Here is a 14521-nt window from a genome sequence, read left to right on the forward strand (position 1 = left end):
GAAAAATCATGATTAATATTTGTAATGATTTTTAATCGATTTTTACTTTTTCTTATAAAAAATAAAAAATAAAATTTGCATGTATTCGTTTTTTTTTTTTTTACATCGGATCAATGGCAAAATCAGGTCCGGACACTCATGAGTAATACCTTTTGATTTTTAACGTGTTTTATGTATTTAAAGATGAATATCAATCATATCAGGGTTTCCCCGCCTCAAGAACATTTTTTGTGTTGAAAACTTTTTCTTTTTAAATACGTTTTTATGCCACCTCCATGCAACAAGCAGCTTTTGTAACCTGTAGAACAACTTTTCCTCCTAAAAGTAACTGAAAACAGTGTCGGAATTTTACAAAAAAAATGCTACTATTAATAGATAAGAATGCACAAAAAAGTAAATTCACATCCGAATCCCGATTCCTTTTTTTATTATTTCATAATTAAAAAAAATCTATTAAAAACTAAATAAATAAATTATTAGTATTGTATTTTTGGTAATTTATTTTTTTTAATTCTACCAATGTCAATATCAAATCGAAAATATTACCTCTCATTTTTATCGTATTCAGAGATGACCATCTGTCATGTCTTTGTGATCATGTTTTGTTTAGTTAATTCCTGTTTTTTCACTACATTGTTTTGTTTCCATGCCTACCAATCAGTTCATCTGTCCTCACGACTCACGCACCTGATTCATTTGAACTCACGCACCTGTTTTCAAGCACCACAGCACTATTTAAGCCTGTAGTTGCCAGGCAGTCAGCCTGGCGACATCACCCTCTATTAACCCTTGCTCCATGCTGATGATCCATACTATTTTCTCGTTCCCCTTAAGTTTTGTTATTCATGCCATAGTTTGCAAGTTTTTCTTTATGTCCATAGTTTATGTTGTAATAGTTTTGTTTCATAGCTAAGTTTTTGTACCTCCTCTGTGAGCGCCTTTCATTCGTTCCTTTTTTTGAGTTAAGATTAAAATATGTCGTTACCTTCACATTGTGTTCAATTCAGTCGCTTTGCACCACGGGAAAACAAACCACACCATAGTCCACGTCATGACAACATCAAACATATCAAGGTTTCCCTCTACATGTAATTGATCATGGGGGCCCGGCACAGGAAATTTTTTTTTTCATTTTTATCGTTTATAAGGATCAAATTCTTAAAACACGTGTCTACGCCATGCAATCAGAAGGAGCTTTTCCAACCTGTAACCACCTGTTTTGAAAAAGTTTAATTGTAGTTATTATACCAAATACTACATTGCGGGAATCGGTTTGAATCGAGAATTGATTCTAAATCGAATCGTCACCCCAGGAATCGGACTGAATTGTTAGGTGCCCAAAGATTAGCACCTCTAGTCGATCACAAAACGATACAGAATCCCAATCGTTTTCAACACAACAGACCGTAACTATATATATATATATATATATATATATGTATATATATATATATATATATATATATATATATGTTTTTTTTATCTATCCTTTCTATACCATCCATCAATCCATTTTCTACCATTAGGAAATAGTGTGAAAATTTAAACTTAGAAAAACCTTTGAGTTACTTCTCTGTCAAACACACCATCATCTTCCGAGGATGTCGTAGTCGTAATGATTTGTGCAGTCCTTTGAGACACTTGTGATTTAGGGCTATATAAATAAACGTTGATTGATTGATTGATCAGCATCTTCTCCATGTTTTCATGGATAAATGTCCTACAGTTTAGATCAGGGGTCTCCAAAATCCGGCCTGCGGGTAGTCCCGATTAAAAAATAAAATAAAATAAAAATGTTTTGTTTGTTTTTTGAAAAACATTTGAAATCTATCCCAGAGGTCCCCAAACTACTGGCCGACCAAGTACGGCCTGACAGCGTCCAAAATTTGGTATTTGTCCCAGTAATAGTAGTCCCGAGTTTAAAAATATATATATATACATATTTTTTTGTAAAAAAAATTTAAAATTAATAATTTTATATATTTTTTTAATCTATGCTTTCTAGCTCCATACATCAATCCATTTTCTACATTTTCTACCGCTGTAAACAGAAAAACCCGCAATGAACAATTATCTGCAGGTTTTCATGCCAGGAAGTTACAGCTGTCCCCTAAAGCAGTGGTCCCCAACCACCGGGCCGCGGCTCGATTGCTACCGGGCCGCAGAATACTTTTTTATTGATTTTTTTTCATTAATATTATTATTATTTTTTTATTTTTTATTAAATCAACTTAAAAAACACAAAATACACTTACAATTAGTGCACCAACCCAAAAAACTCCCTTTTTCATGACCAAAAAAAAAGAGCCAAAAAATATAAATTAATCCCCCCCCCCTGCCGGGCCGCGGGACAAATTATCAAGCGTTGACCGGTCCGCAGCTCCAAAAAGGTTTGGGACCACTGCTCCAAAAGATAAGCGCACCTTTGCAAATTTACAGACCACTTTGGTCTGACTACTGTCTTTAAAAAAAATTTAATTAAATTTTAAAAAATTCCAAAAAACTGCCATACTGCCCCGGTGGACTTGTCCTCTTTTATCCGCAATTTCTTCACATTTACTTCCTCTTCTCACTCCATGCAGAGAATCAACCGCCAGACAACAAGACGGCGCAACCGAACTTGAGAATTGATACTGTTACCAAAAATAATTTTTTTTTATCGTATTTAATAACGATTTATCGCCAAGCTCCATCCTGAACCCCTGTGCCCTTCTTCCTTAGTCAGAAACATCAATCAACAGCGCCCCTACTGGTTGCAGCCAGGTGGTGCACTGCATTTGGCCTCAATTGTAACCACCCTAACAGTCTTTAACGATCAATTACCGTTGCACATTCCCACGGTCCAAAATCACTTTTTGCGGAAATCGAACCCAAACTCGTCGGGCTGGGTAAATCAGCACTTTTGCCGTTTGCAAAAAGAAGTTAAGGAGCAAATGAAGAACATGTGCGACGCGACCTTTAACCCCGGTTAAACACAAAGAACCTTTTAACGACCTGCACTGTGGACGTGCAAAATGCAATGCCATCATTTTTTTTTTTTTTTTTTTTTTGGGTCCCGTAACAAAACTCAGCCGCAGATGTTATTCCATTTGGAATTTTCTCTCAAAAGCGGCCGCAAGAACGGTGTATTTTCTTTTCGGGCTAGGGAGCGAGAAAAAAAGGGGGGGGGGGAAAGGCAGAAGTTTTTTTATTTTTTTTTATTTTTTCTTCGCCGGTCCCGTGTCGTTCCACGGAGAATTATGAAGAAAACATCTGGAAGACGTTTTTCCAGGCTTTTCCGAGGCTTTAGCAGACAGCACAATGGCGCTTATCAAGTCCAGATGTGAGGGCGCTGGGCGAATAGCGAGCTTTTCTTCTGCTTTACTTTTTTTTTTTTTTTTTAGGGGCAGAAAAAAAGCGAAAAAAAAATAAAAAAAAATCTGTTGAGCGTCCGCCGGCGTCGCCGTCCGCGCCTTTGGCCCGACTCCATCCTTGTTTTGATTGGGACAAACTATTCCAAGAATGTTTTTTCGGTGCGTTTGATACCGAGCGAGTGTTTGTCGCGGACTTGATTAATCATAACAAACCTCAGTGGAACGCCGTGAAAAGACCCCATTGATTGGAATCGGGACGACTCAGCAAAAACGCCGTGTTATTACATTGTGGGCGGACATCTTTGTTCCTTCTGGAAGATTCCCTCGGGGCCTGAAAAGTCCTAACCTTCACATTTGACCTCCGACGCCCCTCCTGCTCTCATTCCTGACTTTTATGTGTGACAGGCCTTTTGTTACTAGCGCCCCTTCGCCATGGCGGTGAAGGAAGTCTTCCTCATTCATGACCTTCCTCGACGCTCTACAGGTCACTGGCTAATCCACTCAGCTCTGCTAGCTTGTTTGGTTTTTGCCGCCAAGAAACGTGCTAGCATGCTAACACAGCTCCTAGCTCAGCATAGGCTTGAGCGTGAAAACATTTTAATTTTTGAACACTTTTGATAAAAACAACAAGCTAACAGCGCTACTGTCGATTGCTAGGGACGGGTACCAAATACGGTACTTTCTTTTACTTGTTTCGGCACTCACTCCAGCAGCACTGAGAGCGGACTTTCTTGGCAATTTTCAATGCCCCCCCAAAAAATCGCCCAAAAGTATAATTTGCTAGCTTGATGCTAATATGCGTTTTATTTTGCTATTGATATGTTACTCATTAGCATTAGCGATTTTACATGCCGACTTCAACACCGCTAAATCTGTTAATGATTACTACTGAAACGCACGTTACAATTAAATAGCGGGTGTGTTTTAGATAATACTTACGGTACCGACACTTTTTAGGGTGCAACAAAAATCCCACTACTGCCATCTAATGCCTTGAACTTGTAACTGCAGTCGCAACTTCTTGGCATACTTGCAAATGATAATATGGTGATAATAAATCAGGCCATAACAACTGTCCATTTATCCATTTTCTACTGCTTGTCCCTTTTGGGTTTGACAGTAGTTATTATAATCAGCTTATTTTAAAATGTTGCAATACATTTTTATTTTACTAGCAGATAGAATTAATATTCATTAACTTTGCTATTGACATGCTACTCATTAGCATTAGCGATTTTACATGGCGTTTTCAACACCTCCATGACTGTTAATGAAAACTACCACTAAAATGCACGTTAGAATTTAAACAGCGGGTGTGTTGTAGGTAATACTTACAGTGTTAACACTTTTTGGGACACAACAAAAACCCACTACTGCCATCTAACGTCTTGAACTTGCAACTTTAGTTGCAACTTCTTGTCATACTTCAAATGATAATATGGTGATAATAAATCCAGTTACAACAACTGGACATCAGTTATTATAATCAGCTCATTTTTAAATGTTGCAATAAAATGTTTATTTTACTACCGGAAATAATTAACATTTATTAACTTTGCTATTGACATGCTACTCTTTAGCATTAGTGATTTTTCATGGCGTTTTCAACACCTCCATAACTGTTAACAAAAACTACAACTAAAATGCACGTTACAATTAAATATCCGGTGTGTTGTAGGTAATACTTACAGTGTTAACACTTTTTAGGGCGCACCAACAACAAAAAACATTACTGCCATCTAACGTCTTGAACTTGCAACCTATTGTCATACTTGCAAATTATAATATGGTGATAATAAATCATGGTAAAACTGGACAGCAGTTATCATAATCAGCTTATTTTAAGGTTGCCATAAAATTACATTTTGCTATCAGAAGTAATTAATATTTAATACCTTTGCATTAGAAATTTTACATGGCTCAAAATCTTCATTAAAACTACAACTAAAATGCATGTTACATTCAAACTGGTGCGGAATAAGTAGAACACTTACAGTATTAACACTTTTTAGGGCACAACAAGAACCACTATAATCTATACACTACTGCCATCCAACGTCTCGGACTTCATGTCATACTTGCAAATAATAATATGGTGATAATAAAACAAGATGTAACGAACTAGAAAATATTTATTCATAATCTACGATTTTTTAAATATTTTTAATCATCAAAAACAACATTTATTAACACACACAAAAGTACCAAAATTGGTACCATTAAGTACCGGTATTGACGCCCAGGTATTGGGTCCAATGTGAACGGTACCCATCCCTATGTATCCTCATCAGAGATTCCCTAACTGTGGCTCCATCTAGTGGTACTCCAAAGAATCACTCAACTCAACATGCAAACCCAGTGTTACCGTTCAAACTGTGTGTAATGTGACAGTGGGCAACAATATCGACAATATACTTTTGAAAAAATCCTCTTCCTTGTTTTTAATGAACACTTAGGCCTACTACACTACTCATAATGTTGTCATGATGGTGGTACTTGGTGAAAAAATGTCGGAGAAGCCATCTTGACTGGATTCGAAGCACCTTGCAACGTGGACGTTATTATCCCGAAACAAAGCGTTTGTTCCCACCGATATTTTCCCATCGCTCACTTCCTCGCTCGTTATCTACCGAGATCCAAACCCGAGTCCTGAAAGGATCCCTTAAAGCGTGTCTGCTTTTGTTCTCTCAGATCTCCGCCAAAGTTACTTTTATTGGCGGCCAGGCGGCTTCACAAACAGCCTACTTAATCCCGGAACCAATCCCTGCATCCGCTCTTTTCCCTTCTCCCTTCATGTCCTGGACGCCGCGGACCCCTTGCCATCAGCGCGCGCAAGTCTGACAGGTGGACTTGCGCGGCCACTCCAGCAGCAGACCACCAACCGTGACGGGCTACATGCTAATAATACACCCCCGGCCCTTTTTTAAACCCCAGTTGGTGCAGGCTGATGATTCCTAAATGTGAAGGAATTTTCTTTTTCTGATTGGACTGGACTCGAACCCGGAACCCCCCACTGACGGAAAGCAATTTGCATGCTGTATATAAACTAGTAGTTGCGTCAAACAAATGTTTTGCGAAAAATGCTGCTTTCACCAAGACACCCTTTTGGGGTTAAGCAACGTACTATCTTACGGACACACTGATAGTACAGCAGATTCATTGAGTCCTTAAAGGGGAACATTATCACAATTTCAGAAGGGTTAAAACCAATAAGAATCAGTTCCCAGAGGCTTATTTTATTTTTCGAAGTTTTTTTCAAAATTTTACACATCATGGAATATCCCGAAATAAGGCTGTAAAGTGCCGGATTTTTGCTATCTGTGAAGCCACCGTCCATTTTCCTGTGACGTCATCCAGTGATGTCAATACAAACAAAATGGCGGATAGCACAGCAAGATATACAGACATTAGCTCGGATTCAGACTCGGATTTCAGCGGCTTAAGCGATTCAAAAGATTACGCATGTATTGAAACGGATGGTTAGAGTATGGAGGCAGATAGCGAAAACGAAATTGAAGAAGAAACTGAAGCTATTGAGCGAATAGCTATTGATGCTATTCGGCGATAGCCTTCTAACCAACGATTGAGTGCCATGTCTGCCTTAGCATCGCCGGTAAAATGTGCAGACCAAACGATCGGGACTTTCGCATCTTGTGACACTGGAGCAACTTAAATCTGTCAATTGGTAAGTGTTTGTTTGGCATTAAATCTGGGTGGAGTGAAAGGCTGGATGCAAATATAGCTACAAATGTACATACAGCTAGCCTAAATAGTACGTTAGCATCGATTAGCTGGCAGTCATGCCGCGACCAAATATGTCTGATTAGCACATAAGTCAATAACATCAACAAAACTCACCTGTGTGATTTTGTTGACTTTATCGTTGGAAATGCATCTGCAGGTTATCCATACATCTCTGTGCCATGTCTGCCTTAGCATCGCCAGTAAAATGTGCAGACCAAACGATCGGGACTTTCGCATCTTGTGACACTGGAGCAACTTAAACCCGTCGATTGGTAAGTGTTTGTTTGGCATTAAATGTGGGTGGAGGGAAAGGCGGGATGCAAATGTAACTACAAATGTACATACACCTAGCCTAAATAGCATGTTAGCATCGATTAGCATGCCCTGCTAATCGATGCACACTCCACGTAAGTCAACTTGAATCCGTCCCTGATCGTGTTGTTAGTCCCTCCGACAACACACCGACGAGGCATGATGTCTCCAAGGTACGGAAAACAGTCGAAAAAACGGAAAATAACAGAGCTGATTTGACTTGGTGTTTGTAATGTGTTTGAGAATTGACTACCTATGTGACGTCACAACTAGTGCGAATAATAGAAAAGGCGTTTAATTCGCCAAAATTCACCCATTTAGAGTTTGGAAATCGGCTAAAAAAATATATGGTCTATTTTCTGCAACATCAAGGTATATATTGACGCTTACATAAGTCTGGTGATAATGTTCCCCTTTAAAGGAGCTTCACCATGACGCCATTCCCCCAAGAAGGTAGGGTTGGATGAACGTACTATCGCACAGCCACATAGACAGCATCCAATACAGGCTGTGTGTAAACTCCTACATGCTGTACATTAACCAGTACAGCAGATTAATTGTGTCAAACGTGCACTGATTTGAGCATTTCGGGGGCTCCCTTTCCTTTGGGGGATTCACCAAGACACCCTTTTTGGGTTATACAACAGCCACACTTATGGCATCCATTACATGCTGTACATTAACCAGTACATCGGATTAATTGCGTCAAAAGTGCTCTGATTTGAGCATTTCGGGGGCTCCCTTTCCTTTGGGGGATTCACCAAGACACCCTTTTCGGGGCATACAACAGCCACACTGATGGTATATTAACCAGTGCAGCAGATTTATTGCGTCAAACGTGCACTTATTTGAGCATTTCGGGGCTCCCATTCCTTTGGGGGATTCACCAAGACACCCTTTTTGGGTTACACAACGTAATATTGCACGGCCACACTGATGGCATCCATTACTTGCTATATACTAACCAGTACAGCGGATTTATTGCGTCAAACATGCACTAATTTGAGCATTTCAGGGGCTCCCTTTCCTTTGGGGGATTCACCAAGACACCCATTTTGGGTTACACGACGTACTATTGCACGGCCACACTGATGGCATCCATTATATGCTGCATATTAATCACTACAGCTGATATATTGCATCCAACGTGCACGGATTTGAGCATTTCAGGGGCTCCTTTTCCTTTGGGGGATTCACCAAGACACCCTTTCCGGGTTACACAACGTACTATTGCACGGCCACACCGATGGCATCCATTGCATGCCGTATATTAACCAGTACATCGACTTAATTGCGTCAAACGTGCTTTGAGTTGAACATTTCGGGGGCTCCCTTTCCTTTGGGGGATTCACTAAGACGCCCTTTTTGGGTTACACAACGTACTATTGCACGGCCACACTGATGGCATCCATTATATGCTGCATATTAATCACTACAGCTGATTTATTGCGTCAAACGTGCACGGATTTGAGCATTTCAGGGGCTCCCTTTCCTTTGGGGGATTCACCAAGACACCCTTTTTGGGTTACACAACGTACTATTGCACGGCCACAATGACGGCATCCATTACATGCTGAATATTGATCACTACAGCGGATTAATTGCGTCAAACGTGCACTGATTTGAGCATTTCGGGGGGTCCCTTTCCTTTGGGGGCTTCACCATGATACCCTTTTCGGGTTATACAACAGCCACACTGATGGTATCTATTACATCCTGTATATTAACCAGTGCAGAGGATTTATTGCGTCAAACGTGCACTAATTTGATCATTTCGGGGTCTTGCTGTCCTTTTGGGGGAATCACCAAGACAACCTTTTTGGGTAACACAACGTACTATTACACGGCCACACTGATGGCATCCATTACTTGCTATATACTAACAAGTACAGCTGATTTATTGCGTCCAACGTGCACTGATTTGAGCATTTCAGGGGCTCCTTTTCCTTTGGGGGATTCACCAAGACACCCTTTCCGGGTTACACAACGTACTATTGCACGGCCACACTGATGGCATCCATTGCATGCCGTATATTAACCAGTACATCGACTTAATTGCGTCAAACGTGCTTTGAGTTGAACATTTCGGGGGCTCCCTTTCCTTTGGGGGATTCACTAAGACACCCTTTTTGGGTTACACAAGGTACTATTGCACGGCCACACTGATGGCATCCATTACTTGCTATATACTAACCAGTACAGCGGATTTATTGCATCAAACGTGCACTAATTTGAGCATTTCGGGGATCCCTTTCCTTTGGGGGCTTCACTATGATACCCTTTTCGGGTAATACAACAGCCACACTGATGGTATCTATTACATCCTGTATATTAACCAGTGCAGAGGATTTATTGCGTCAAACGTGCACTGATTTAATAATTTCGGGGTCTTGCTGTCCTTTTGGGGGATTCACCAAGACACCCTTTTTGGGTTACACAATGTACTATTGCACGCCCACACTGATGGCATCCATTGCATGCCGTATATTAACCAGTACATCAACTTAATTGCGTCAAACGTGCTTTGAGTTGAACATTTCGGGGGCTCCCTTTCCTTTGGGGGATTCACCAAGACACCCTTTTTGGGTTACACAACGTACTATTGCACGTCCACACTGATGGCATCCATTATATGCTGCATATTAATCACTACAGCTGATTAATTGCGTCAAAAGTGCTCTGATTCGAGCATTTCGAGGGTTCCCTTTCCTCTGGGGGATTCACCAAGACATCCTTTCAGGGTTACACAACGTACATCTGTACATCACTACAGGGAAAAACGCACTTTTGCTCGGAGCTTTTTCAGGGGGCTCCACCCTGCCGCTTCAAATAGACGCCCACCTTTTAGGGACGATGCGGTCACGAAAAAGACAAAAGCAAAGAAAAACTCCCAACAAATTCCTAAAGTCCGCAATTTGGAACTTTGAAACTTGGGAGTCAGAAGGAAGAGTTGTGGGGCGAAAAAAAAAGGGGTTGAAGGGAAGTCGGCATCTTACCTGAACTGGCCTGCGACGTGACAAAAAGCAAAAAGAGCGCCAAGGAGATTTGGGCATCCCTTATCCTCCTTTTAACTTTCCATCTGATGGGGGTATCCATGACCGCCTGCCTGAGTGCTCCCAGGCTCTAAGCAACTCTCTGGGACCTGCGGCCGCGACTTGTGATGAGGACGAGCACAAAAAAAGAGAAAAGTGTAGAAGAAGAAGAAAAAAGAAGGGGGGTGCAGGGGGGGAAAAAGTTTTGAGGTGGGCTCTCAAGCAGCCATAAGGGTCCTTCCGAGTGGGATCCTCCAGTTGTATGACGGCTGCACACACGCCGTCTGTCCCGCTCCGCTGCTGCGCTCCTCTGAGGTGCGTCCGGCCGTCACGTCGCGGCCCCCACCCCGACACACACACACAAAAAAACCACCCCTCCTGCCCCCACCCACCCAGAGACCCCACCCTGGGCTGTCAGTCACTCGGCGAGCGAGCGCACTTTAGGCAAATCACAGCAGTGCATTGAGCGCAGGAAGCCCTGTTATTGGGCCGGGGAGGGGGTCTGGGGGAGGACAAGTCCAGGGGAAAGTTTCACGCCTACAATTCCTGCACTCTGAATTATTTTTCCACAGAGAGAGAGGGGAGTGGGGGGGGGGGCAGGAAAGAGGATAACTGAAAGTTGAATCAGAAAGTAACAATTTTTATTGGTTCGATTATGATTTTAATAAAAGAATACAACATTTTCAAATAGGAATAGGGAGAAATCTGTTCCAGGGTCAAACTGCAGCCATTGTAAAAGCTTTGTTAAACGGAGTCCAGGAATTCTTCACCTTTTTGACCTAGGGGCGCGGCTTTTCCACTACAGAGGGGCCCGGGTCCCACTCAAATATTAACCCCGAATTAGAAATCCTAATTGTATCAGTGTCATTAATGATATCTGACCTACAAACCCCAAAACCAGTGAAGTTGGCACATTGTGTAAATGTACTTGTTTGTATTTATATATAGTACATATATATACATACATACATACATACAGTATATATATATATATATATATATATATATATATATATATATATATATATATATATATATATATATATAAATATACAGTATATATATATGTATATGGGGGCGGCATGGCGTATTGGGTAGGGGAGGGGCCGTAGGCGCAAACTGGCAGCCACGCTTCCGTCAGTCTACCCCAGGGTAGCTGTGGCTACTGATGTAGCTTACCACCACCAGGTGTGAATGAATGTTGAACTCCAGTTCTCTGTGAGCGCTGTGAGTGTTTAGAAAAGTGCGATATAAATCTAAGTTATTATTATTATTATGATTATTATTATATGTATGTGTTTGTGTGTGTGTGTATGTATGTATTTATATATATATGTATGTTTTTTTATATATGTACTGTATGTATGTATTTATATATGTATGCATGTATTTATATATGTATGCATGTATTTATATATGTATTTTTATAATTATGTATGTATTTACAGATGTGTGTGTATATATCCAGCCATCCATTTTCTACCGCTATATATATATATATATATATATATATATGTATAAATATATATATATATATATATATATGTATATATATATGTATATATATATATATATATATATATATATATGAATATGTATATATATATGAATATGTATATATATGAATATGTACAAAACCAGTGAAGTTGGCACGTTGTGTGAATGTACTTGTGTGTATTTATATACAGTATATATATGTGTATGTATGTATGTATTTATATATATATATATATATATATACAGTATATATATACAGTATATATATACATATGTATGTATTTATATATGTACTGTATGTATGTATTTATATATGTATGCATGTATTTATATATGTGTGTGTGTATATATATATATATATATATATATATATATATATATATATATATATGCATGTATGTATGTATGTACAAAAACCAAAACCAGTGAAGTTGGCACGTTGTGTAAATGGTAAATAAAAACAGAATACAATGATTTGCAAATCCTTTTCAACCTATATTCAATTGAATAGACTGCAAAGACAAGATATTTAACGTTCGAACTGGAAAACTTTATTTTTTTGCAAATATTAGCTCATTTGGAATTTGATGCCTGCAACATGTTTCAAAAAAGTTAGCCCGAGTGGCACAAAAGACTGAAAAAAGTTGAGGAATGCTCATCAAACACTTATTTGGAACATCGCACAGGTGTGCAGGCTAATTGGGAACAGGCAGGTGCCACGATTGGGTATAAAAGCAGCTTTCATTAAATGTTCAGTCATTTACAAACAAGGACGGGGTGAGAGTCACCACTTTGTGAACAAATGCGTGAGCAAATCGTCCAACAGTTTAAGAACAACATTTCTCAACCAGCTGTTGCAAGGAATTTAGGGATTTCACTATCTACGGTCCGTAATATCATCAATAGGTTCTGAGAATCTGGAGAAATCACTGTACATAAGCGATGATATTACCGACCTTGCATCCCTCAGGCGGTACTGCATCAAAAAGCGACATCAGTGAGTAAAGGATATCACTACATGGGCTCACAAACACTTCAGAAAACCACTGTCAGTAACTACAGTTTGTTGCTACATCTATAAGTGCAGGTTTCAACTCTACTGTGCAAAGTGAAAGTCAGTTATCAACAACACCCAGCAACGCCGCTGGCTTTGCTGGGCCCGAACTCATCTATGATGGACTGATGCAAAGTGGAAAAGTGTTCTGTGGTCTGACGGGTCCACATTTTAAATTGTTTTTGGAAACTGTGGACGTCGTGTCCTCCAGAAGAAAGAGAAAAAGAACCATCCAGACTGTTCTAGGCGCAAAGTTGAAAAGCCAGCACCTGTGATGGTATGGGGATGTATTAGTGACCAAGGCATGGGTAACTTACACATCTGTGAAGGCACCATTAATGCTGAAAGGTACATACAGGTTTTGGAGCAACATATGTTCCCATTCAAGCAACGTTATCATGGACGCCCCTGCTTATTTCAGCAAGACAATACCAAGCCACGTTTTACAGCAGCGTGGCTTCATAATAAAAGGGTGCGGGTACTAGACTGGCCTGCCTGTAGTCCAGGCCTGCCTCCCATTGAATTATGAAGCCTAAAATTCCACAACGGAGACTTAACTGACAAATGATTCGTTTCACAGAATATATTGCAACATCTCCACATTCTGAACTGTCAAGTGTATAAATAATTTAAAAGTCGTGATGAGTTTGAACGATACCCAAGAGTCATTGAGTTACAAAACACAAGAAGCGATACAGGGTCCCTCGATATCGCGTTGTCTGACTCTTTAAGAAAAAAACAAAAACGTGTGAAACGCCAAGAATTATGTGAAAGCGCCTCTTCTCCGGCATTTTTTGTCAGCAAAAATTAAATGTTTTCAAAGTGGCAAATAAGGTAAATCTTCCTTTCTTGCTTACTATTTGGCTCATTCAGCTTTGTTGCATGTTTTATATTGTTTTTTGCACAGGCTTTCTGTAAGAATAAAAAATTTTTTACCATATTTTTCAGACTGTAAGCCGCTACTTTTTCTCTACACTTTGAATTCTGCGGCTTATAAAACGGTGCGGCTAACTTATGGAAATATATGGATTTTTCTTCGCCTACGGCCTTATTGTTTTGTGTTCAACAAATAGTATTCGACACTGTGTGTTATTGTTTGTGCTACAGCGCCATCTTTTGGACAAGTTCACACACTGCAGGTGCTGCGCGGTTGAAAATGTACGTCCTGATTAAATGCCTTGAACCGGAAGTAAAACCGTTGATAGCGTTTCTGCCGGAAAGGATTCTTCGTTCATCGCTCCGAGCAACGTTTGTAAGTTTTACAATGCAACTAAAACAATTCACATTGACTAAACCGTCCCATGTGTGATGTCCACAGGAGTGTTTTCATGCATATTTGTACTTGGTATCATAATGTAATCGAGCATTAGCTAATATGCATATGGCGGTAGTGTTATTAACTTACAATATTCAATTCTTTTTGTATTGTTTCAGTTTTGTAAATTCAGCAAAACGTCATCATGGAGGTATTGAGCTTGTTTAATCCTGCTCAGTGGCCTCGTGGTTAGAGTGCGGTAGGTTGTGAGTTC

The 14521-nt window shown here is 39.9% G+C and overlaps 1 protein-coding gene across 2 annotated transcripts in view; it reads right to left on the reverse strand.

Moving 5' to 3' along the window:
- Positions 1–10791, reverse strand: part of LOC133557518 (collagen alpha-1(XI) chain-like) — a 165428-nt gene extending 154637 nt beyond the window's left edge. For both annotated transcript variants that reach the window (XM_061908012.1, XM_061908010.1), the window contains exon 1: positions 10406–10791. In XM_061908012.1, the coding sequence (XP_061763996.1) occupies positions 10406–10505 (100 nt within the window). In that variant the 5' untranslated portion in view covers positions 10506–10791. The remainder of the gene's footprint in view (positions 1–10405) is intronic.
- Between the last annotated feature and the right edge of the window lie 3730 nt (positions 10792–14521).

This window comes from Nerophis ophidion, linkage group LG08 (assembly GCF_033978795.1).
Source record: "Nerophis ophidion isolate RoL-2023_Sa linkage group LG08, RoL_Noph_v1.0, whole genome shotgun sequence".
In the NCBI taxonomy this organism is placed as follows: domain Eukaryota; kingdom Metazoa; phylum Chordata; class Actinopteri; order Syngnathiformes; family Syngnathidae; genus Nerophis; species Nerophis ophidion.